Genomic DNA, 26334 nt, shown 5'->3' on the forward strand with positions numbered 1-26334 from the left:
GTTACAAGCATCCCTGGGGCTGCCTTGAGCCCTGCTGTCTTGGCACTCTTATAAGATGATCACTCTTATAATTATCTTAATTACAATATACAGGTGAATTAAAAATCTTAAATTTGAAATCAAACTGCAAGCTGTAGTCAATGGAACATTGGCAATTTTAACCATAATTTTTAAGTTTCCGTTGCAATATTAGAATATATCTATAACTTTTGGAAAGCAAGACCCAATTTTAAACAATTTATTCTCCTTAAAATCAATACTAGAAACATCACTATCACATTACAAAGTTTGGCTGCCAATTTATGAATGCATGACAATGCAAATTTTAATGTTCCATCAAGGAGACATTGTTTTAAAAATCTTATCTCTATAAGTCTACTTTCTAGGATAAAAATTACATAAAATTTTATCTCAATTTAGGAGTATCTTTAGAGGACTAGTTTTCTGGGCTGGTTTATGCCAGGTGCTTTTGTTTGAAAATGACTCTAGCCCTGAGTTACTACTTAAGCTAACTTTGTAACCAGTGTTATACCTTTTTAATCATACCCAAATAAATTATAAGCCAATTCTCTATGACCAAGATATACAGATTATATTTATACCTTTAAGACCAGTCAAAAACCAAATGAAGTGGCTACATGAATCTTTTAAATTTAGATCAATCAAAGAATTTTACTTTTTATAGCTATACTTATAAGATAAAAACACACTTTGTCATTTGCTGTGCAATAATCACAAAATTGCAGAGAATTTTTTAGGAAAAAACAACTATTAGCTTATTTGCCTTAGAACTAAGAGGTTGCAGATTATTTTTCTTTAAAAACAAGTTTTTTAGCAGGACCTCTCTTGCTGTGCTTGATTTTTGGCTAAAGGGAGGGGTCTCTCAGCCTCAGTTGTACAACTGAGAGTGATTCAGCAGGTAAAGTTTTAACCATTTTTTTTTCTTTTTTTTTTTTCAACATGAAACATAAAACAGTCAGTCATTCAGACAAAGAAACAATCATTCAGACAATGAAACAAAAAACATACATGAATTGATGTGATTGGTGCACCAAACATTAGACAATATAAAGAGGAGAATTTCTCCTGTCGGGGCCAGAGAGAATAAAACAGGGTGTCCCCCGATTTCCCTCTGTCCCTGGGAGAGTTCTAAAATCTATTTTCCTCTATTCCTTCCTTTTCTTTCCTGCTTGTAAGAGGTAGCTTGTCAAACCAAGATTAAAATCCAAAATTTTCTAACAATTTCTGGCAAGCATCCAAAACTTCTAATTTATTTAATCTGAGGGCAAATTTTTGAGAGAGCACACAATCTCTATACACTAAATGTCTCAAATAACCTAAAAGTTTATCATGCTAAATCTTTTTTGAAGCCATTTTCAGTCCACACTTAGTCAAATATTTTATAGCCATCTGCAAGAACGCTCTCTATTTTTTGCAACTGAAGAAGTAACAAAATTCTAGGCCTTTAGGTCGAGGCTTGGGAATGTGACCTTTGTGACTCATCGCTCCAAGGTATGCTAATCATACCTTGAAAGCGACATTCCTTCCTCCACCCACCTGCTTCCTGGGTTCAAAGAGTGTTCATTCAAAGAAAGTCACCCTGACCAACGCTGGAACCCACTATGCAAATGTGCTTTTGTTAGGGGCTCTTAGAAACTGTGTTGAGAGTTAACAGGAACAATTACCAGGTAGTCCTTGTAACACTTGTGACTTTGCACTTCCTTGTGACTCTTAACTGGTACCTTTGGTATTTTCCAACAACGCCCTCCCCACTTCCTTGAGTTGTGGTTTCTTCCTTTAAATACCCCCTTACTCAGCTACTGGGGCGCCACAGTCCTCTACCCCTGCGTGGGGTATGACCGTGGGCCCAGAGCGCTCTTGAATAAAAATCCTCTTGCAAGTTGCAGCAAGACCGTTTCTTGTGGGTGATTTTGGGGTGTCGCCTCTCCTGAGTCAGAACGTGGGGGAGTCCTCACGTTGTGGGTCTTTCACAACAAAAACACCATTGACAAAATGAATTATATATGTTTTAGGAAATGATTTTTTAACTCCCAATAAAACCTAATCTATGAATTTTTTGACACAATGTGGGATTGGGGAGCTGTAAATAAGGTAACAGTAAGAATTGAGCTATATTTTGACCTTTATGAAGTCTCTTTAAAACCAATTTTTATTTACTCTAAATGTGTTATTGCAAATCTCTAGCAAGGGCCTCGGCAGAAGCATGTCTGGGCCCAACACACAACTTTTTATCCCAGAGAGTTCTGTCAAGATAAGCTAAACTGACTCGAAGGGAAGCTGCCTAGCATCTGAAAGCAGGGTAAAATTTTTAAATAAGGCTATGTCCTCATAAAAGGGCGGGGAAGCAGAAAAGCACATCTAACAATCTTCAAATTTTACGCATTGTCTCTTTGTGTCTTATCCAACAAGGCTAAAGCAGAAGCATTCAATGTAGACCACAGTAAATCTCCCTGAGGGAGAGTGGGCTGAAACAGGGTCATAGCATGTTCTAGGGCAGGAACAGGGGGGTGGGTACCTGGAAGTCCTATGGATGCTTTATGATTGTTAGGGATGGTTTTAAGAAGCTGAGCCTTAAAGGTCAGGCCATTGTCATAGTTATCTTGATACAATCTTAGGCCCCAGGTGAGAACTTTTCTAAGCCTCTAAGTTCCCCCCCTTAGCAGTAAATTTTATGATCAGTGGATTACACCATCCCTTAGTGGGCTGTAAGGGCCAGGCTGCAGGCCAATGTATTGAGGAAATTACTGTCACATCTGCCCCGGTATCCAGGAGCACTTGAAACTGTTTGCCCTCTAGAAACAAAGTTAGCATGGGCCATGAATCGGTTATTTTCTGTGCCCAGTAGACTTCTGAGGATCCCGGGGAGGATGGCCAATGCTCCTCTTTTATATAAAGGAAATGGCTGAATAGTAGGAGTGGTAGGGCTTGGGCGATGTGCTCTCTAGCCCTAAGGGTAAGTGGTCCCTGCGTGTCGGTGACTAAGATTTTTATCTCCCCATGGTAGTTGGTGTCAACCACTGTAGGAATCACCGTTAGGCCTTGTAAAAGTCTGGACACTCAGCCGATGACGAAAAAAAAAGTCTTTTGGGGAGGGGGTCCAAATTCACCTGTGTTAACTGCTGTTAATTGAGGCATATAATAAACAGGGGTGCCCCAGGCGGCATCTGCACCCAATGTGAGGACACAGATGTCTACTTCTAACTAGGGCCAATGGGGCGCGGCACCAATCTTGGAGCTAGAGTTAGAGCAGCCCCAATGGCCAGGTTAATAGACTTAGAAACTTGTTGAGAAAACACATCTACCTCATTATAAGGCTTGATCATACTATTCATATCTAAACTCTTGGTTTTACCTTTCAGGGCAGCCCTACATGCCGAATTGGCATTTTCAAGAGCAAGTTTTCGGACTAACAGACCCTCACATTCCTCAGGTCCCAAAATTCTCTCAGCTGCTTCCTGTAATCTGGCAATGAACTGTGCATAGGACTCTTGGGGCCCTTGTATAATCTTGGTTAGGGGCGTAGTTAGCACCCCTTCTGCAGGGACAGCGCGCCAAACTCTCAGAGCCGCTTGTGCGGTCTGGGCGAGGACACCAGGGGAGAGCCCTAATTGTTTTATGTGTGCAGCGAAATTATCTTTACTGCAGATTTTATCAGCAGTCCAGGAGACTGTCTTACTAGTAGGATCTTTCTATTATTTGCAGCCAAATTTTCTCCTCTGTCCACAAACTCTGACTTCCAAGTTAAATATTGGCCTCTAGTGAGGACAGACTGAACAACTTTATTCCATTCATTGGGTATCAAGTAGCCTTCTCTTGCTAAACCTTCTAATATAGATACTGTGCTCCGGCCGCTTAGTTTTGCTTTTGCGAGACGGCGATCGGGAGTTTTCTAAAAAATCTTTAGTAAGGGCTAGGAGGCGAGCACCTTCTCGGCCCTCTTCTGCCTGTTTAAGGAGATCTCTGATGATTCCCCAATTGCTAAAAGGGACTCAGGGATATCTTCTCCTTGTTTTATCAAAGCATTAATATCTTCGCCTACTTTATTCTAAGTTAAAGGGTGTGTTTTAGAACCATTCAATAATAGCCATGGACATCTCTCGTCCACAAAACAAAAATATTTTATTAAATCCCTTTTTTAAAACTCTTATCCCTCTCTCCTTAAGAGACCCCTTCATCTCTTCACTAAAACTGTCTCTTTGGACAGAACATTCCCCATGGTTAATGGGATAACAACTGAATGCCTAGGCTTACCTCCCGACGTCCGCGACACTCAGTGAAGTGGCAGGGAACTGTCTTACTATCTGTGCAGTACCTCTTTAATCCGTTGTTCAGAGATCAGGACAATAGTGTTGCCTTAATAGCTCCCAACATTTTTTTTCGGGGGGGGGGGTTAATATACACTTATTAGTGAGTACATACCATACATGTCCTTTTTCAGGATGATATTTTCTAGTTTCATCCATTTGCCTGAAAAAATCAGGATGTCCTTGTTCTTAATAGCTGAATAGTAAGTAATCTATTGTGTAAATGAACCACATTTTCTGTAACCATTCTTCTGTAGTGGGGCATCTAGGTTGTTTCCAGCTTCTGGCTATCACAAATAAGACCAGTATGAACATAGTGGAACACATGCCCCTGTGGCATGGTGGGCCATCTTTTTGGGTATATACCCAAGAGTGGTTTAGCTGGGTCTTCAGGTAGATCTATTTCTAGTTTTCTCAGGAACCTCCAGATTGATTTCTAGAGTGGTTGTACCAGTTTGCAATCCCAACGGCAATGGAAGAGTGTTCCTTTTTCTCCACATCCTCAGCAAGCAATCATGAGTAAGGAGGGAGGGATGGGCTTGGGTGGGAAAGTGGATGAGGGTGGGAGAAACCTAATCTGGTATTGGGTGAGGGAAAAGGACTAAAGCCCTGAGGTCCTGCAGAAAGAATGTAAACAGGCAACTTCAGGAAATAGGAGTCGGGGGATCCCTCAGAGTGCACCAGAGACCTGGGAGGTGAGAGACTCCCAGGACTCCCAGGGGGCGGGGGCGGGGGGGGGGGACTTTGATGAAATTCCTAACAGTAGGGAGAGGGAACTTATAGAGCTCACTTTCAGCAGGAAGACAGGACACCAAGTGAAGAATGGGGTTGCCATCCCACAGTCACACTTCTGTCCCATAATTGTTTCTGTCTGAAAGAATTATAGGGATGGAAATGGAGAGTAGCCTAAGCAAAAGAAGTTCCAGTGACAGGGATCTGTATCAAAGGGAGGTCCCAAGGCCTGACACTATTCCTGAGGCTATGGAGTAGCTCTCAAAAAAAAGAAAGAAAGAAAGAAAGAAAGAAAGAAAGAAAGAAAGAAAGAAAGAAAGAAAGAAAGAAAGAAAGAAAGAAAGAAAGAAAGAAAGAAAGAGAAAAAGGATCTATTATCACTGCTCTCTGAAAGACCCAACAAGCATCTGAAAAAGTCAGATACAGATATTTGCACCCAATCAATGGATAGAAGCAGCTGACCCCTGTTGTTGAATTTGGGAAGGCTGAAAGAAGCTGAGGAGAAGGGTGAAGGAACAGAAGTCATAATTAATCTGGACCCCTGAGATCTTTCAAACACTGGACCACCAAACAGACAGCATACACCAGCTGATATGAGGCCCCCAACACACATACATTAGAGGACTTTCATATCTATGTTCATTCAGAGATGATGCACCTAATCCTCAAGAGACTGGAGGCCCAGGGAGTTTAGAAGTCAGATGGGGTGCAACCATGTGGAGATGGAGTGTAGTGGAGAGGAGGTGTGGGATGTGGAGGAGTTGGAGGGTGGGAGGGGAGGAGCAGAGAATGGAATATGGAATGTAAAGAGTGAATTACAAATAAAATTAAATTGAAAGAAAAACTTTCTATTTACTTTCTATCTACTTCCTCTGTAATGGGTCTGAAAACCATAAGTATAACTCAGATCCACTAATTTAAGGCCAAAGTGCTAGCTAAGCTGTTTGTTAGAAGCTTGAGGAGTCACTTTTTGGCTTAACTTACTGGCTGGAGTGAAAACCTTGACCCAATCCTGCTCATTTGAGTTATCTGCTGTGAAGCCGCCCTCTCTGCTTCTCTCTATAAAGACACTTGTGAAGTTATCACTGCACCCTCCAAAATGATCAAGGCACTATTTCCCTGGTGTCTTCCATCCCCACTGGTTTTTAAAATTTAAGTGCCTCATTGTCCACATACTTTCCACATCCCTGCGGGGAGGAATTTCATGGAAACATCGCATTAAGTGTTCCAAAGCCTCTCACTTTCTGGACATTTTCCAGTTGTGGGTCACTGTCTGATTTCCCATGAACTTTCAGGAGGGAGGTTCTCTGAGTCAGACATTGATCTATGGATAGAGCATAGTCTCATTGGAAATCATTTTACACCTACTTTCCTTTAGCAGAACAGCTGATCTTCCTCACTCTACTGTCAGGTTCTTGAACCCCCAAGCAGTGTCAAGATTAGTTCCACTTCATGGAATAGACCCTAAATATCACCATAGAGTACTTGGTTACTCCCAAAAGGTTTGTCCCACTGTTGCACTAGAATATCATGCAGGTAGGTCACCATTGTAGACAGAAGTATTTGTAACTGGATTGCTGTTTACACCTTTTGCTGGTTAGTGTGCAGAGTACCTTCTAGTACCAGTAAGAGGAAAGGCTCTAGTTAGGCACCAGCTTGACTTTTTGTACTCAACGAGATATGTATGATCTACCGGACTTCCAGACATGGAGTGGATACTAAATGTCCAGGAAAAGAATGTCTTGGTATTGGCATTTGAAACAAAGAAACAGAAATGGGCTATAAGAGTAGACTGAGGGTGTCTGCAGAAAGCAGGAAAGGTGGATCCACTGCAAGATTAGCCAAAGGCTCATTCAGTCTACCATACCCTGTTGTCCTGTTCTAGTTCGGTTTGTTATTATAGTAGCAAACACTATGACAAAGGGCAAATAAAAAAAAAAGTTTATTTCTCTTACAAGTTACCGGTTGTCATTGAGATAAGCCAATGTAGCAATATAAAGGTACAGAATAAATCAGAGATCACAGGGAATGCCCCTTACTCAAATGTTCTCCCTGAATTACTCAGCTACCAGCATTAGTCATCCCACACACACTTATATAAGGATAGCATCCTCCCTGGTAAGCTGGGCTCTCCTATATCAATTAACCATCAAGATACGGCCAAAGACGATCTGATGTAGGCAATTTCTCAATCATTATTCCCTCCTCCGAGGTGCCAAAAATTTGTATCAAGTTTGCAAAAATTACCCAAAATACACCCTGTCTCTGGTGGTCATCATTCTTTTACCATAAGTATTCCTCTTAATGAAGCTCCTTCCTTGCCTTTAAAAGGAAGAGTCTCTTTCTCTGTAAGTCCTCAACATGATGTCTCAAGTATGACATTCACCCTGTTCTTCTCCCTCAAGACCTTGCCTCCCAAGGATGCAAGACTCACTGCCCTAAGGAAGTGCATTGCAAAAGGGTAAATTTACGTTACCTATATTTCCAAACACACCAATGGCATGCCCTCTTTTCTTGCAATGTCAACCCATGCACACAGTCATTTTCCACTGCTAAATAAAATGAAAGGCTACCTCTAATAAGAAGTACCATGGGGCAAAACAAAGTCTGAAAGAACACTGATATATACAACATGGAGTGACTTAGAGGAGGAAGAAACCTGATCTCAACATCTTCCTAAATAAAAATAGCACCCAGGAAAAATGAAGCTAAGTGCAGCGTTAATCTCCCTACTGATTCAGAGAGTTCTGCATAGGAAACAAGGTGATGATTACTGTATCCATGCATATACTGCCATGGTACTAGCATTACCTATCATTCAAACATTAACTGGGATTCAAACTGGTCAAAAACTTGAACTATTATGCTGGGAAACGTCATGTCATGTAATGTCTGATAAGCTGTGCCTGGCAAAATGCTGGGATCCACTGTGAGTTCACATTGTGGATATGAAGCAAGCTCTGTCTTCTCAGAATACCCAACAGAGAATGTGAGCAGTATACCTGGGTTATGCAGTTTCCCTAAACTGTAACAACCTTTGAATATTCTTTGACTGTGTTGAGGAGAGTATGGTGGGTTCAGGTGTTTTCCTTGCTTTCAGGCAAATACAAGTCTGGACAGAATCTGTCCCTATTCCTAGAGGACAGTCTGATTATTGCCAGTGTCCTTGGAGATCTGAAAGGATGAAACACAGCAAAAGACAATGGAGGAGCATACAGTCGCATCTCAGACCCAGGAGGCCATGTGTTTTCACGTGCAATTAAACACCATGGTTACTTGCATCAACATTCATATAGCAACATTTGCCTGAGTCAGGGATTCTTAAACCTAAGTACAAAATACTTTGAGAGAAACAATCTCACCTTGATAGGCAACAAAACAAGTTTCCTACTGCTAACTTCAGCAGCATTCATGTTGGTATGGCTTTGAGTTTGCTGGAAAATATGCACCCTCACCCAGATAACTTACATACTCAGAGTAAAATAAAGGGAGGGCTGGGACCCTAAGAAAGGAAGAGAGAGCCAACCAGTAAAAAAAACTAGAGCTAGAATCTAAGCTCCAAGACTTCATTCATGTCCTTTCTTTGTATGGAACTAAAGAGGACATAGGCTTTGGTGTCCCTATCCTAGCCTGCATTTGCCATGGGAGTGCACGTCTGCTTATTTATGAAAGGTAATCCAGAACAGTCACCTGAGGTGATGTACTTGGAAAGGAGGCATTGAGCTCTCACAGATGTGCATTTCACAAGACCCCTCCCAGTGAGAGTACAGAGGAGGACTTGTGTCACGTTTTCCTGACAATGGCATTTAGAGGATGAAACCACTGTTCCCCTGATAGAAATAGACCAGTTTTCTGAACGGTCCCAAACTGGACACCAAATGATGTTGCACAAATCAAAAGCCTCCTTGACCTGAATCTAATTCATGATGTGAGAAATTTAAGTCATGAAGATACCATTTTAAAGTATAAAGTACTGATTTTAAAATAACAATATAACTCAAAATAATATGTCTTAATAATTTTATGGTCTCTAGAACAACATTTCCTGTGAGGATTAGGACAAGTCACTGTGTGTGATAAACATAATTTGCAAAGAGGTATCCTTGGCAATCAAATAGTAATTATTCTTAACAGCTGCCATCTGGGAAGAAAGGGAGGCCAAGCTTGAGTGAAGCATGATTACAAGGCACTCTGGATACATTGTGGACTAAGCTCAGAAGCTCAGTAGGGTTTCTCCTACTATTTGCACTGAGGAGTGGTCCCTAACCAGGGAGACATTTTATTAGATGAAGCCAATCTCTGAAGTGTATGTGTGGAGAGCCCCAGAGAATTAGCTTGTTCACTGAGACTGGTCAGCAACATCTTGAAAATATAACAGATATTAAATGACGCACACACACCTTGGAAAATGAAGACTCTGTAGAGACATGGTACACTAATAGCACTTGTTCAAGGCAGGAGTGTCACTGCAGGGTGACTTAGGAATGTGGATCTAGCTATGGGGAAGTGAGCTTGGGCTCCTAGTTCACCAGTGAGTTAGGAAAAAGATCCTTTCTTTGAAGTCAGTGGGAGATGGACAATGCTTAACTAACAACTAAGGAATCTTAGAATGAGGATGAAGTGAAAGTTGTCAGTGTGCATCATAGTGAGGTGTAGCCAGGGTGACTGGTGATTCCAATGATACCATGTGAAAAACTTATGCGCATTGGGAATTACAGTTAGAAGAGTGAGTGTGAAAGAATTTTTTTAATTGAGAGGGGATTTCTTACAGTAGTATATATTTATTTATTAGAGAAATAGAAACCATGTTCTCATATTCAATTAGATAATATAGAGAAATGTGAAAAAGTTAAATCTTACACAAGGTAGAGCACTTTAGTGTGTTCTGGGAGCACTGATTATAACTGGAAATGAATACGGAAATACAAACAGGTGACTGGATTATAGCTGATTCCAAATTCCCTTTTTAGTGCTCTTAGTTTATTGTAAATTTTAATGATATAAGTAAAACATATACATCAGTGTTCTTTTAGATCTACTCGTTCCTTAAAATGTTCATGGAAGCAAAACCATGTTATCAAATGTTCTACACATTTTCCATGACCCAGAAACTTGTGCTGAATTTTATTCTGACTACATTCTATGATCTTTATTCTAAGGATGAGAAGGGGAATGTTTGAGTGAGAATGAGCAATGAAGGATGACTGAGAGACTTGGAATCATGATAAATTAATTTGGAAATAAAAAATTTGTCTCTGGGGCCTAGCAAGCAAGGGAACAGAAATGGCAGGAGATAGGCCTCGATAGTGAAGTACCTGTCTGGCATGCACAAAGTCCTGGGAATATACAAGAGTTTTCTATGGTAGTTAACCATTGAGAGATTAGTGTGGCACAGAAACTGTATGACCATCTTACCAATATACTATTAAAAATGGCAGAACACAGATTTTAGGTGAAGTCTTCTGTTCCAGTTCCTACAGTTTCTCATTCAGTTGTTTCTGTGCCTGGAAGACAAAGCCTGGCCTGCCGTTGCTTCATTTGATATTTTGGAGAAGCGTGATACCTTTACTCTTCCTTGAGTAAAGAAGACTGCAGAGTTGACTGAAGTAACACTTGATAATCTTGACAATGACAAATAAGAGGGGACAGTCTCTACAACTTAAGGTAACTTTCAAACTGAATCCCATGTTTCTGTCGTTATTCATCACTGCAAAGTATACAGGATATCCAGGTGTCTCCTCTCAGATGACTGTTCAGCTCCTATTCCAGATCCATAAATTGCAGCTGATTGTGACATCTGTGTCTACAACATGAAATTATTTAGTCAGGAGTAGCAAGCGGCTCACTGTGTTAGACTCATACACACTGCAACACTCCATCAAGGTGCTTCCTTCAAACCTGTGTCACTTCAACACTTTCATTTTCCTCAAACCCACCATATTGAAATGGCTAGCCAAAAGATATACTTAATTCTGGGGTTAACTGTCTTTCTATGGGGTGGATTATATGCTCAAGATAACCTTGAAAATGTGACATGCAAGTTGCTGCGCAAGTTCAATTTGTCTGGATATGTAGAAGCTGAAAACCATTCTATGGTTATTGGAGGACTATTTCCTATTCACTCTAGAACCATCCCAACAAATAACTCTGACGAAGTACCCATATCAGCCATGTGTGAGGGGTAAGTGATTGAGAAATCTTTTTTCTTTTTTTCACATTAATCTGGGTGGCCTGAAAAGAGTGGCTAGCATGGAGTCTGGGTTCCAGTTCATGTACTTAAAATCTGGCTTTATCTGACTTTGTTAAAGTTTATAGAGGGAGAGGTTTTCTGTGGTTGGTTCTCAGAAAGTTATTCCTAAGAGGGTTCTTGGTTGACCAGCAGCAGCAGTATTTAAAAGCTTCTTAGACACATAGAACCAGGGGTTGCATACCACATCTACAGAAGAGAATCCACACATTCTGAAGACCTTTGTTGTTGTGTGTGAACACTGATGTTTGAGAAGCACAGGTGCTGCACAGTGTGCTGCAGCTTCACTGTTAATTGTTACAAGCTCAAGTTCAAGTGTACAGTCTGGGAACTCTGCTTTGTGTCTGAGGAAATGTTCATGATAGGATTCTGACCTGTAGGAAAACTTCTGTCCCTACTGCTGTCTCCTACAAGATACCATATCAAAAAAAATGGAATTCCTCATACTCAAATACAGCAGTCTTTTATGAGAAAAACAAAATTGGGATAGAATAGATGTCTGTGAGCATATTATCTTACATACACAGAGAGAGAGAGAGATGTGTGGGGAGTTTATATATGAAAAGAATGCCATAAATTAAAAGAAAACAAAACATTAGCCCACAATTCCACTGCCATCACAAAGCACTTTCTTTTTATTTTCTACATACAATTTTGGGTTCTTTTGGAAAAAAAATTATGACTGTGTACATAGTATATAATAGTATTGTGGGAAACTTAATAAAAACCAATGAATTATTGTCTCTACAATAATCACTTATGTACATTGAGATGTTTTTCTTGTTAATCTTCAAGGGGCCCTCATCCCTTCTGTGCAGTTTTCATCATAGTAAGATATCTACTGCCCATTTCGTTGCCTGTTCTATCCACACTACTGTATCATTTACCTGGTCAATGTTTTATTAATAATAGAAAATATTCCCACACAGCTTATAAGCCTCCACTGGATATCAAAGATGATTCCACTTTTTCCAATATTGTAAATATCAGTTTGGGGCAGATAGTTTTTTCCTTTGGGAAGAACTAATTAATCCTTTGGCTATTTGAAATGTGGAGTTACAGGCTCAAAGCAGATGGTATTTTTCTACCTCTTGAAATGAAAGTCTATCTTACTTTAAAAGATATTTATAAGTGTATGATGTCATCAGTGTCAACTCAGAAACTAAAAGAAAGGTAAAGCCTTTTGTGTTCTGGTCTCTTCTGTTTTCTGCTTTTCATTAATTGTGTTACCATCCACAATATGCGATTATAAATACTTATCTCTTCAGTACTTAATTGTTTTCCTAGTTGGAGGAACTTTCTCCAGTTGTAATAACTTCTCACCAGCTGTCTATCAGCAGCCCCATCCTCCTCTTTCTGTTATCCAGCAAACCTTGGTGTAGCTGTTATAGTCTAGGCTGCGTGTTCTTTGAATTTCATTGTTCATACATCTATTTCCATCACTGCTTGTTTTAATTATATTGCTTAGTTACTTTTCTTTCTCCTTACATAGATCAACATTTTTTTGTAAAAAAAAAAAATGAAAACAGGACCTTAATTACTATATTTATACTGTATAACACCAGAGGAACCTAAAAGTTTAAATAGACTGAACTGGGGAGATGGTTCATTTGGTAAAGATCCTGCCTTGCAAGAAAGAGTACCAGAGTTAGAGGTCCTAGACCCACACAAAAAAAGTGTGGTGTGGTGGCAATCTGCTATCCAAGTGCTCAGTAAGCAGAGACAGGAAGACCAGTAGGGCTTCCTGGCAGACTGGATTAGCCAAGTCAAGTTCCAGGATCAATGAGGAACCCTGTCTCAGACAATAAGGTGGAGAGTGACTGAGGACGTGTCATTGGTATCTCTTCTCCACACATAACAGAATGTGCACCCACACAGACAGGAAGGGAAATTCCAAATTGTGAATTAAGATAATTACATTTAGGTCTTGAACTTAATGTACCTATTAAGCTGATGGTATAAAATTAAGTAGTCTAGCTAGATACAGAGTATAACAAGAGAACAGTCACTTAAAAAACTGTTCTGCACAATTTTTGTTTAAAGTATAGTTAAAATTCAGGAGAAAAACGAAGAGGAGCTTTTGGTGTTGTTTCACTTAGAAAGCCTTGAAAACAATATGGTGATGGACTACAGAGGGAACATGTCCCTTTTTAATGGATGCAGAAAAAAATAAGAGGCTCATATTTATGTTTTTACATGAGAACAGCAAGAAGAGAACTTCAGTTAAAGGTCTCTCAACAGTAAGATGCATGGAGTAATTGAAACATAGGATACAGAAATTTACATGCTGACTTTAATAATGTCTGCCATAAGTATTTAATGTATTAAAGATATTTTATTGTCATAATAAATATTCAGTGGAAAACAAGCCAAAAATGAGAAGAAGAAGAAGAAGAAGAAGAATCATGACCTATGGACCTCCATTGAAGTGAGAAAGCCTGTTCTAGGGATACTTAGGTGCATTTGGTGAAGAGATTTGTGACTAGAAGAACAATTTTGAAAAGAAATAACCAGAAATTTCAAAATAATGTAGCATATAAGAGACAAATAGGTTAAAAAATGTAAAGCAGTCACTTATAAAGACTGAATATAACTACTATTTGAATCTTTTACTATTGCACTATCATTTGTGAAAATTTGACACATGCAGAAAACTGAGGTACCTGCTGCTACTTCAGCAAATGCTGTAATCGCTCACTTAACTGAAGCATCTTCCCTAAAAAGCTTCCCGTTTTCCTAACCCCCTTAGTGGCCAGTGGCTCACAAATGCTTTTCCTTTCCAGGTTTAATTTCCGGGGTTTCCGCTGGATGAAAACCATGATCCACACCATCAAGGAGATTAATGAGAGGAAGGATATTTTGCCCAACCACACTCTGGGCTACCAGATCTTCGACACCTGTTTCTCTGTCTCCAAAGCAATGGAGACGGCTTTGGCATTTCTTACAGGACAGGAAGAAAACAAGCCCAATTATAGAAACAGCACTGGGAAATATCTGGTAGGAATTATTGGAGCAGGAGGCTCATCCTTGTCCGTTGCTGCTGCAAGAATTCTGGGGTTGTATTACATTCCTCAGGTAACTTGGAATAGTGTGCTATGTACTTAGAAAAATTTACAAACATTGTGCCAGGAGGGGTGGCACAGGCCTTTAGTTACAGAACTTTGGAAGTAGAGGCAGGTGAATCTCTGTGGCTTCTAGGTCAGCCTGATCTACAAAGTGAGTTCCAAGACAGTCAGGACTGTTACATACAGAAACCCAGTAAGAAAGAAAGAAAGAAAGAAAGAGAGAGAGAGAGAGAGAGAGAGAGAGAGAGAGAGAGAGAGAGAGAGGGAGGGAGGGAGGGAGGGAGGGAGGGAGGGAGGGAGGGAGGGAGGAAGGAAGGAAGGAAGGAAGGAAGGAAGGAAGGAAGGAAGGAAGGAAGGGAGAAAGGAAGGAAAAAGAAAGAAAGAGAGAGGAAGGAAGGAAGGAAGGAAGGAAGGAAGGAAGGAAGGAAGGAAGGAAGGAAGGAAGGACAGGAAGAACAGGAAGAACAGGGAGAAAGGAAAGAACAGAAGAAAGGAGAGAGAAAAATACAAACAGCATGTAGAAATTATTTCAAATAACAGTGTGGTCCAGAGAGGATGAATTAACTGACAGAGACAACATGAAATGGGGCCAGGTTCTTCCAGTTACTCTTCTCCACCAAACTCAGTGCACACTATGGCCTATTTAGAGTTACTTGTGACCTCCTGGAGCATTATGCTTACATTGATTAACTGGTGGTATAGTGATGAGGATATTAACATCTCACTAGTGACTGTGCTTCATGCACTGTGTAGAACACAGTAAAGGTCAACCATAAATACTTGGTGGTTGACTGGTGGTTGGACTAAGGCACAGGTTTTTCTCTGGGTCTCTGTTGATGCTTATGAGTCATGAGCAAAATCATCGCACTGACGTGCTTAAATGAGATTGGGATTTCACATTAGCTAACTTAAAGGGTTATTTTAAACCTAAAGAGAGTAGCATATTCTGATACAAGAATAAGTAATTGCAAAGCTGGGATTATTATGAAAATAAAGGAACCTAGAGTTACTTTAAAGGCAGTGTCATTAAAGGGTCAGGATGCATTGATATGAATAATGAAAAGATTATTTGGTGATACTGACTTAATGGCAGTATTTTGCTCATCTCTCCTTCCTCTCATCTTTTCTTCCTTCTTTCCTCTTTCATTCTTTCTTTATCTCTCTCCCTTTCTTTCTTTCCTTTTCTCTTGTGATGCTAGAGATAAAACCTAGAAACTTACTTTTTGTAAACAAATGCTGCATTAATGACCCACAACCCCAGCCAAACATAGTATTTAACTTAAAGGCTGGTTAGTTGGAATATATATTAATGATGGGATTCATGTACCTTATCCAAACTGCACCTGCTATGAGCTCCATCTTCCAGTAAACTCTAATGAACTGAAGCACAGCCTAGAACTTCTAGATACATTTTCCCAGTTTTTAATAAATCTGGAAGCATTCTTAAATCTTCTGTTTAATGCCTTTATATTAAAAAACCAAAACATATAACTTATTATTAATTTTCTTGTGGGGTAAATAAAGACGTAAAAGGTACAAGTAACAATATTTTATATGATAAATAATTCTCCAAACCTCAGAAATCTGATATCATTTCTTCTTAAAGGGATTCCTTCCTACACAATAGTTTCCATGATTCTTCTATTTGTGTGATTAGAAAGGAAAATAACAAACATTAGCCAGTGGAATAAGAACAGGGAAAGGGACAGAAGAAAAGACAACGGAGAAGTAATGTAGTTTTCATGAAGGAATAAGTTGGAGCTAAAGAGTTATGGACCATCACACTGGAAGTCAAGTCTTAGTACATGAGATTGGATAGGAGAGAGAGTAACATGTTTTGTGGGGAGGCAAGTCAGCAAATGGTGGATACACTACAGCAAAGATACAGAAAGAATGTCAGTAATACATGCTCACCTGATCTCCATGCCTAGGTCTCCCTAAAAGCTAAGTACAAAACAGGAGAGGAAGTCTTGCTTTTCTTCTATCTGCCTAAGTACTTTTCTGGTAACCTTGTAGGAGAATAATGTGTAGGCTTCTGGTTGTAGTAATCCATTCTATCTTCTCTCTCAAGTCAAGTTTTAGGACATACATACTCAGGAGTCCTGACAGCAGGAAACTAAGAGAAGAAAGAGCAGAATAGAAATAAGGGAGTAGAGGTGAGACCAGTAGAGCACAAATTCATGCTACTGAGCAGACTGAGACTTGGACTCAGTTGATCATCTCTGCACAGGAGATGCTAAAGCTGATGAAGAGACTGGATATCCTGACTCAGGGAGTCAACAATGACTGGGAGGATGATCAGTTACCTTCCTGACACTGCTGTTGTCTCACTCATGAAAAGCAGTGATATTGAGCGTCATCTTAATGGTTGGTATCCCTGATCCAACAAGTAGAAACACCAGTAGAAAGTCATTGTCTACAGAAAGGGCAAAGAAAGTGTTGGTCAGCTTCCTCCCTCTCAATATTCTGAAGACATCATTTAATAGTTGGTTCCTGTTTCCTAGTAACTATAAATATATATTTTTAATTTTAGGTGGGCTATACTTCTTCCTGTGCAATTCTTAGTGACACATTCCAGTTTCCATCTTTTTATCGCTCAATACCCAGTGATAAATTTCAGTCTGAAGCCATGGCGAGTCTTATCAAACACTTTGGTTGGGTCTGGGTAGGTACTATTGCATCTGATGATGATTATGGAAAATATGGAGTAAAATCCCTTAGGGAAAGAATGGAGACTCTCAACCTCTGTGTTGCTTTCTCTGAAACCATTCCAAAAGTCTACTCCAATGAGAAAATGCAAAAAGCTATTAAGGCAATAAAAAGTTCCACTGCCAAAGTCATTGTGCTTTTTTCAACTGACATTGACCTCAGCCCCTTTGTGCTGGAAGTGATTCATCATAACATAACTGACAGGACATGGATAGCCAGCGAAGCCTGGATTACCTCTGCTCTCATTGCAAAGCCTGAGTATTTCCCCTATTTTGGTGGAACTATTGGATTTGCAACACCGAGAAGTGTTATACCAGGACTAAAAGAATTTCTTTATGATGTACACCCTAGCAAGGATCCAAATGATGTCTTGACCATTGAATTCTGGCAAACTGCTTTTAACTGTACCTGGCCCAACAGCAGTGTGCCTTACAATGTGGACCACAGAGTGAATATGACTGGTAAAGAAGATAGATTGTATGACATGTCTGATCAGCTCTGCACTGGAGAGGAGAAGCTGGAAGATCTGAAAAATACCTATCTGGATACATCACAGCTAAGAATCACAAACAATGTCAAACAAGCTGTGTATCTTATGGCTTATGCCCTGGATCGTTTAAGCACTTGTGACTTATTGGAAGAACAGAGGCATGATACAAAATGTTCACATATACCTGACTTTGAGCCCAGAGAGGTACGTTATTTGACCCTATTATAGAACATGAGGTAAAACCAAGGTTTGCTGACAATTACACATCATTGAAACTGCTGATTTGCTTCCATATGATTTTATAACATCAAAATTTGTCTGGATTAATTGATTGTTCATTTTACATCCTCATTTATTACCAAATTACTAGGTTTGTTGTCAATAATAACAAACCTGTCTCACAAAAGAAAAAAATAATGCTTTTTACAAAATATGCTGTCTTTCATCGCAGAATGAAACGTAAAATTATCTAAGAGTAAAGCATGAGGTAGTGACTCTAGTTACTTCCTTTGGTCTGTTCCCAATATACAATATGCAACTTGTTGTCTAAGGTAACTATTTGGGTTTCAAATACATCATATTCATGTTAGGAATATATTTGTATGTCCCTCTATGTTATGATACATCCTGGACGTTATATACAATTTTCATTAAACTCCAGAATTTATATCTTAACAATTGTTCCTATCTATCTTAAAGAAAGACTAGAGGATGATTTCTTTGTACAGTGTAGTGGGAGCCACACAAAAGGATGGATATCAAGGTGTAGGTAAAGATTATAGTGGTTATCTGGGACATTCACATCCATTGTGCCTGTCCTTGATCTGCTGTTAATAAATTCATGATGGTACCCAGTAGCCTGAGTGGTCTTGCCAAGAGTGGTCTCATCCACGATTTCCTGCTTGTTTCTGTTCATACCCTCCTCTTATAAGAAATATAGAACTTAAGCATCCCTGCTTTGTCTTGTCAGCCACACAGGACATTCACTTAACATCACTAATGTGTTACTTCTTCCTTGACTATCATTATCCATTTACTCTAACGTAACAACATTACCCACATTAGCTGGGTCCCTAGCATTTCCACTTATATTTCATATTCAGGTTGGCCCACACAACATTCAGTGCTGGCTGTTCTTAGTAGCCCAGGTAACACTCTTCATTCTGTTATCCCTACCCCTCACCACACATTCTGGAAATTCATTTTTTAAGTGTTTTCTTATCCATGATACTTTGTTTTAAAGTTTTATTTTATTTTATCTTACTTAATATGTGTGAGAGTTTCCATGTGTGCATTTTTGTGCACCATAAGCATGACAATACTTACAGTAATATAAGAGGGAACTCAGATCCCCTGGAACTAGAGTTATAGATGGTTCGGAAGCACCACCTTGAGCATTTGGAATCAAACCTGAATTCTCTGCAAGAGCAGCAAATGCTCCTAATCAATGATCCATTCCTCTAGTATTTTTAGACTGACTTTCAATTTAGGTTTGTCTAATATTTTATTATGATTAAGTTATACGTATATATTATTTGGTGATGATGTGTCTCTTTCTAGATGTATTTTATTTTATGCATAAAATGTTTTGTCTACAAGTATTTATTTGGGCCACATGCATGCCTAGTGCCAATAGAGACCAGAATAGGGCATTAAATCCCCTGAAACTGTAATCCTAGGCAATTATGAGCTTCCATATCAGACCTTCATATCAAGTCTTGTTATCTACAAAATCAACAAGTGCTATTAATATCTGAGCAATTTCTCCAGCCTTAATTGTGTCCTTTTTAAATATTCCATATCAGGGCTCAAATGATATAATTACCTTTTATTATTACTGTTAAGTAATACCACCATTTTTCTCATCAGAAAGTATTATATTTCCCTACAGAACTAATAATTACCTTGTGGTGGTCACTCATGCCTCTATCCACTCTCCGCCACCACTCATGTGACTCATGACTTCTTCCTAGCTGAGACATTATTGCCACAGATTCAAAGCTAATTTCAGCTACATTGTGAGTTCCAGGCCCACCAGAGATATAGGGTAAAGCCTTCTCTCAAAACTCAAAACAAAATGTAAACAGCAATTATCCTTCTAGACAATATTGTGCAGCTGTAAAACTATCTTGCTTTTATTATCCTTTGCCCCTTCAATTTTAGCAACCATTGAAAATTAATCTCATGCTAAATAACATGATAACTTTGCTGCTTGAAAAAATGATTCTTTTACCATTTTCTCATTCTATTCACATGTTATCTGGACTTCTACTTTTCCTCTACCAATTCTGGATATCTTGATAGAATCCAGGAATTTTTTTTCTCCTATGGGTGTTAATCCATAATTAATTTATTTTGTTTTCAAAAGCTCCCAGAGGATTATGAGCCACTTTGAATAGGCACTAACTAGTTCCTTTTACTGACCTTCACTCTTATTTCTAAGGACTATCTAATTTTGAAATCTCTGAACATTACAGCTTCATTCTATATTCTCTCTTGTCCAGATTTAAAGACAGCTATTTCTGTAACACATGCGGGTTCTAGTAACTAGCATAGAACTTAGAAATGATACAAGGTCTGAATGCTAAGGATGCTGATTAGAGTTTTCTTACCAACTTTATCCAACCTATAATCACATGAAAAGTGAAAATCTCAACTGAAGTATTTCCTAGATCAGATTGCCTTATGTCTGCAAGAGCTTGTCTCTATTCATGATTGATATGAGAAGACTCAGTCCTCTTTGTGTAACACCTTCTCTAGTCAGAGGCGACAGGAATTTTTAGGAAATATAGCTCATTATACATGCCAAAGATTAAACCAATAAGCAGAATTCCTCTGTGATTATGCCTGTATATTCTAAACCTGATTTCCATCAACAATGGACTGTGACCAAATAACTCTTTCTTCCCCCAGCTTGGTATTTGTCACAGAAACAGAACAGAACTAGAAAAGATATGTTTGTTCACTGGTACTAAGAAAGTTCTAATACATACACGATGATAAGTTAAATACTTTTTAGATGTCAAAAATATCATTTTGCTAGAAGTCCTTTGAATGTTTCTGCCATGATAAAGAACACTCTTGAATACTGAACAATGGTGCTATAATTTATTGGAATACTAAAATGCTAAATTTAAATTTGCTTAAAGAAGCAATTATTGCAGATGGAAAGGCTTTAAAGATGGGGTAGGGACTACATAGTATCAAGATGAAATCTAGTCATTATCCACATCAAGAGTTGTTCTTCTTCATATAGCACCTTATGTCAACATGTTAAAAAATTAACTCCTTACATTGAAGAATATCACAAGCCTGGTAAATGTATCAGTGTAAAGCATTTTTTTAACAGAAACTAAAATAAATACACAGCCTTTACTTATGTTTCAAGCTTATTGTACCTATAGACAAGGCAAGAAAAGCTTTGAAATTCTATTATTTACTTGAACATTTCTAAATTATACTGCTTTTTTGTCTTCTTATATTACTTCTCTTATTCTTTCACCTCCTCTTCCTCCTGAGAAAAATTTACACTATGTACCTTGCATCAGTCTGTGGAATTAGTGTCATGCCCAGTACCCACCTGGCATTTCCAAATTCTTGAGAAAGACATGATGTTAGAGAAATGTGTCCTATCATCTAAAAGTTTCAAGCAAGTGAAACTTTAAGAAAGCTGATCTAGGGAAGAGTCAGATTGTGGAAATTTTGACCATTTATTTGCTTGACTATTGATAAGTAGTGGATATAACATTTCATGGACTTAGCATAAAAGTTAAGTTTTCACTATTTTTGACATAATTTCATTATAATCGAGAAGAATAGACAGGAAAAGAATCAGAAGAAAAGCAAGAGGCCAGGTGACACAGGAATAAATGGTGACTAAAACACTGTCTTAATACATTCACTTAGTAAATCTTTCACATACATAGCCTTAATTCCTATGACAAATATTAGGAAGAATAATTATCTTCTCAAATAATGCTTGCTAAATGTGAGCCTTCCTTGTGGTCAAAATATTTAACAAAACCAAAAGACTTCAGATCTTCAGACTCAATCATGTAGGTTCTTTCTATAAGCTTCTACAGTCTTGCTGGTCTGTGGAGTGATTGTAACCACACTAAGGTCCTTTGGTTGAGAAATCCACGTGCAGCATGTAATGCAGATGAAGACCAAGGATGTGTCCTGTGTAATAGATTTCCTTTATGCTAAAGAGAGCATCCTTTTACCTACATAAAATTAATTAGGTAAGGAGTGAGTTAGACAAAGGTTGTTTTCTCATTGAGAAGAACAGATTCTTCTCAGTGTCTCTGACAATGTCTCAATGTCCCAAGATTTAACATCAGTCCCATGAACTATTGTACCACTGGCCATGGCCATTTCTGCATGGTGGAAATTTAGAATGCAGAGGCATACTCTCAAGGAAATCCCTTGCTAATGCTAAAAGTTGAGCTAAAGTGGACTCTCTAAATGTGGTGGTTTGTATATGGTTGATACATGGAGTGGCACTATTAGGAGGTGTGGCCTTATTGGAGTACATGTGGCATTGTTGGAGAAATTGTCTTTATGTAGGGGTGGGCTTTGAGACCCACCTGCTACTCAAGTGGGAGAAAATCTGTTCCTGGCTTCCCTTGGATGAAGATGTAGAACTCGCAGCTCCTGTAGCACTATGCCTGCATGGAAACCGCCATGCTTACTGTCTTGACGCTAATGGACTGAACCTCAAAACCTGTAAACAGCCCCAACTAAATGTTGTTCTTTATAAGACTGCTTGGTAATAGTGTCTCTTCACAGCAGTAAAAACCTTCTAAGATACTAAGAAATAAAGAATTTCCAATTTCCTAAGTCAGTCAGCCATCACCTCCTCTATGCCCTTTTTGATGTGACAAAACTTTTCCTGTGGAGAAACAACACACATATCTACTTCACCCCAGATAGGGAACCCTATACACACCACAGACACCACCAAAGACCAACTCAGTGAACCAATAATTTTATTCGGGTTACTTAAAGGAATATGGGTGAGGGGTTAGTTACAGGAGCAAAAATGACACTAGGATAGAATATCAAAGCCCATTTCAGTTGGGTGACAGCTCACAAAAACTAGGAACTTGGAGAACAGCCTTTTGACAGCTCTAAGGAGAATCCTTCCTAAGTTGGTGTAAATAATTTCCAGGCAGCTCAGCTGATTTCTGTCCCCCCCCCCCCAGCAGACATACTGGTCTCAAGAGTCTTCTTTGCACTTTGTCTTGTCTGATTCTTCTTTGCGCTTTACTTTAAACACAGTCTGAGGACTCTCAACTTTCCTTGCTTACACTGCCAGGATGCTATCTAGTGAATCTGCTCAGTTTCATGGACTTCCTAAAGCTATTTTGAGATATTATGCTTACTACTTAAAGAGTTTCCCTTAAGAGGTCTGCAACCATATAGGAGAAACAACAATATGAACTAACCAGTACCCCCAGAGCTTGTGTCTCTAGCTGTATATATAGCAGAAGATGGCCTACTTGGCCATTATTGGGAGGAGAGGCCCTTGGTCTTGCCAAAATTATATGCCCTGGGACAGGGGAATGCCAGGGCCAGGAAGCAGGAGTGGGTGAGTTGGGGAGCAGAGTGGTGGGAGGGTATAGGGGACTTTCAGGATAACATTTGAAATGTAAATGAAGAAAATATCTAAGAGAGAGAGAGAGACAGAGACAGAGAGAGAGAGAGAGAGAGAGAGAGAGAGAGAGAGAGAGAGAGAGAGAGAGATAAGCAAATAAATAGAATTTCCATGAAACTACAAACTGTTTGAATATGGGAGGAAACTGTTACATAAGATAAACTTGTTAAATTTAACTTTTAGCATCTGATTGCCCAGTCTCTCTACTAGACTGAGGACTTCAAAAGAAGGAAATAGTTAAAGACATTTGTATCTTTACACAGGAAAAGTGAGTAAGGGAAAAGAAAATATTATAAACATTACCTGTCTCTTGATAAGGAGCTAAGCTTTAGTATAAACTTATACTATGCTAACAAAAACATACAATTTGTATATATGTCAAAGGTAAATTAATGTCCCAAATTTCCTGGATATTTTGTGTTAGAAACTTTTTAGCTTTAGCATTTTTTGACAAATGTATCAATTTCTTTTATGGTATCTTCTACACCTGAGATTTTCCCTTCCATCTCTTGTATTCTTTTGGCAATTCTCATGTCTACTTCCTGTTGTCATTCCTAAATTTTCCATCTCCAGGATTATCTCAGATTGTGTTTTCTTAATTGCTTCTGTTTTCATTTTCAGGTCTTGAACAGTTTTATTTATTTCTTTTCCTTGTTTGATTGTAATCTCTGTATTATTTTATATTTAAAGAAGGAGGCCCCAAGAAGTCCATGGAGTTGACTTTAGACTCCTAGCAGTAGGCAATATGGAACCTGAAGTGGCTACCTCCTGTGGCCAAGCAGGACTTATAGTACAGGGATAAGAACAACAACCTACCCACAAAACTCGTCACCTAAAATGTGTCCTGCCTACAAGAAGTGCAGGAAAAAGATGGAGCAGAGACTGAGGGAATGATCAACCAATGATTGGCTAAAATTGAAAGCCATTCCATGGGCAAAATCCAATACCTGACATTATTAATACTCTGTTACTGCTTCAAACAGGACCCTACTATAACTTTCCTCTGAAAGACTCCACCCAGCAACTAATAGAAACAGACTCAGAGACCCACAGCCAAACAATAGATGGAGTTCAGGAATCTTGTGGAAATTTTTGGAGATGAATTGAGGGACCAAAAGCGATAGAAACGCTATAGGACGTCCATTAAGTCAACTAACTTAGAACCTTGTGAGCTCCCAGGAACTTAACCACCAACCAAAGAGCGAGCACGGGCTAGATCTGTTCCCTCCCATCACCTGCACATATGTATCAGATGTACAGTTTAGTCTTCATGCTGGTACCTCAACAACTGGAATAGGTGCCGTCCCTGAATCTGTTGCCTGCCTGTGGACCCCATTCCCTTAACTGGGCTTCCTTGTCTGGCCTCAGTGAGAGAGGTTACACAGTAAATTGATGTGCCAGGGTGGCATGATTTCCAAGGGGGGTTGGGGACTCACCGTGTTAAGGGGGAGTGTTAAGGGAGCTGTGTTAAGGGGGAACTGAAAGTAAACAGGGACTGATATTGGGGTGTAAATAAATACATAAATAAGGGGGAAAGGGAAATTGAAATTGTCCATTGCCCAAAGTTAAGGAAAATAGGTAAACTTAGATTATACAAATTATTTAACTCAGTATGCCTATAATACTATTTACTGCATTGTCATAATTTGATATTTTGTCATGATATTAAAGTAATAACATGATACTATTAATGAGATAGATTCTTTTACTTTTTCTCCCTCTTCATTATTAGCTAATGAGTTACTTTAAGAAGTTGAAAATTACTACACATGATGGAGCAGAAATAGAACTTGATTTGAATGGAGATGTAGGCAAGGGATATTATGATATCCTCAATTGGCACATGGGTAATACTGGAGAAATCACCTTTGTCAAGGTTGGAGAATACAAATATACATCCACAAAGTTTGAACTTGTTCTTCCAAAGAACTCATCATTGTTTTGGAACACTGAATCTTCAATGGTTAGTTGTTCTGACATATTTTGCTTATTATAGAGAGAAAACTCTATTATTTCAACCACCAAATAAATGCAAAACACCTAACATTTTTGCCATATTCCAAATGAATTTCCTTAGTGTAGCATATGTTTTTTCATGTTGTTCTTTGTTCTGGTTAGAATTTAAAGAATCCATGTATAATAAAATATATGAAAATGTTAATATACTTTAGTAGTATATTGATATTTTGAGAATGTTTCCATGTAAATTAGAAATTTTATTTTTTTCTTCTGTATTAAAATTGGGGTTATATTTTTTCATGATTTTTACTTTTTAGTATTTTAATATATATTTACTTAACCTATTTTTTTTTATGATTTATGTTAAAACACAACTGCAGTTTCCCCTCCATCCTATCCCCATACCCCACCTGTTTCTCTTCCTTTATTTTTATTCAGAAAAGGACAGGCCTCCCATGGATAGCAACTACACATAGCGTATCAAGTTTCAGTACAAGTAGACACATCCCCCTTGTATTAAGGCTGGACAAGGCAACCCAGTATGAGTAAAAGGGTCCCAAAAGGCAATAAAAGTGTCAGAGATAGCCCCTGCACCCACTGTGAAGAGTCCCACAAGAAGACCAAGCTACACAACTGTTATAAATATGCAGAGAGCCTATGTCAGTCCCAGGTGAGCTCAGTGGTTGTCAGTTTAGTCTGAGATTCTAAGAGCCCAGGTTAGTTAATTCTGTGGATTTTCTTGTGTTGACCTCACCCACTCCGGTTCCTACAATTCCTCCTCTCCCCTTCTTTGGAAGGACTCTCTGAGCTTCTCCTAATATTTGGGTGTGGGTATCTGCATCTGTTTCCATCACTTCCTGGATGAAGCTTCTCTAATGACAATTGGGCTAGCTACCAATCTGAGTATAGCAGAATACCCTTAGGTATCATTTTATTGACTTTTTTTTTTTTGCCAGTCTTTATCAAGTGTGAGCTTCCTCTTGTAGCACTGGTCTGAGGTTGGACCAGTCATTGGTTAGCCACTCCCATAATTTCTGTGAAACTTTTAACCCAGCACATTTTGTAGGTCAAAGATTATGTGGCTAGGTTGGTATCTAATTGCCTCCAATTGCCTGGTTAAAGGAAATAGCCATTTAAGGCTTCACATCCTC

General features: G+C 38.9%; 1 protein-coding gene across 2 annotated transcripts in view; it reads left to right on the top strand.

Annotated features, from left to right (window-relative positions):
* Positions 1 to 10880: 10880 nt before the first annotated feature.
* The window catches only part of LOC110291624 (vomeronasal type-2 receptor 1-like), a 28436-nt gene continuing 12982 nt past the window's right edge, over positions 10881 to 26334 (top strand). The window contains exons 1-4 of one of the 2 annotated variants that reach the window (XM_021158854.2): positions 10883 to 11238; positions 14088 to 14379; positions 16903 to 17772; positions 24957 to 25187. In XM_021158854.2, the coding sequence (XP_021014513.2) occupies positions 11003 to 11238; positions 14088 to 14379; positions 16903 to 17772; positions 24957 to 25187 (1629 nt within the window). In that variant the 5' untranslated portion in view covers positions 10883 to 11002. Of the gene's footprint in view, positions 11239 to 14087; positions 14380 to 16902; positions 17773 to 24956; positions 25188 to 26334 lie in introns of both variants that reach the window. The other variant, XM_085835849.1, reaches the window with a different exon arrangement.

This window comes from Mus caroli, unplaced genomic scaffold (assembly GCF_978045245.1).
Source record: "Mus caroli unplaced genomic scaffold, Mus_caroli_1 scaffold_3, whole genome shotgun sequence".
NCBI lineage: Eukaryota > Metazoa > Chordata > Mammalia > Rodentia > Muridae > Mus > Mus caroli.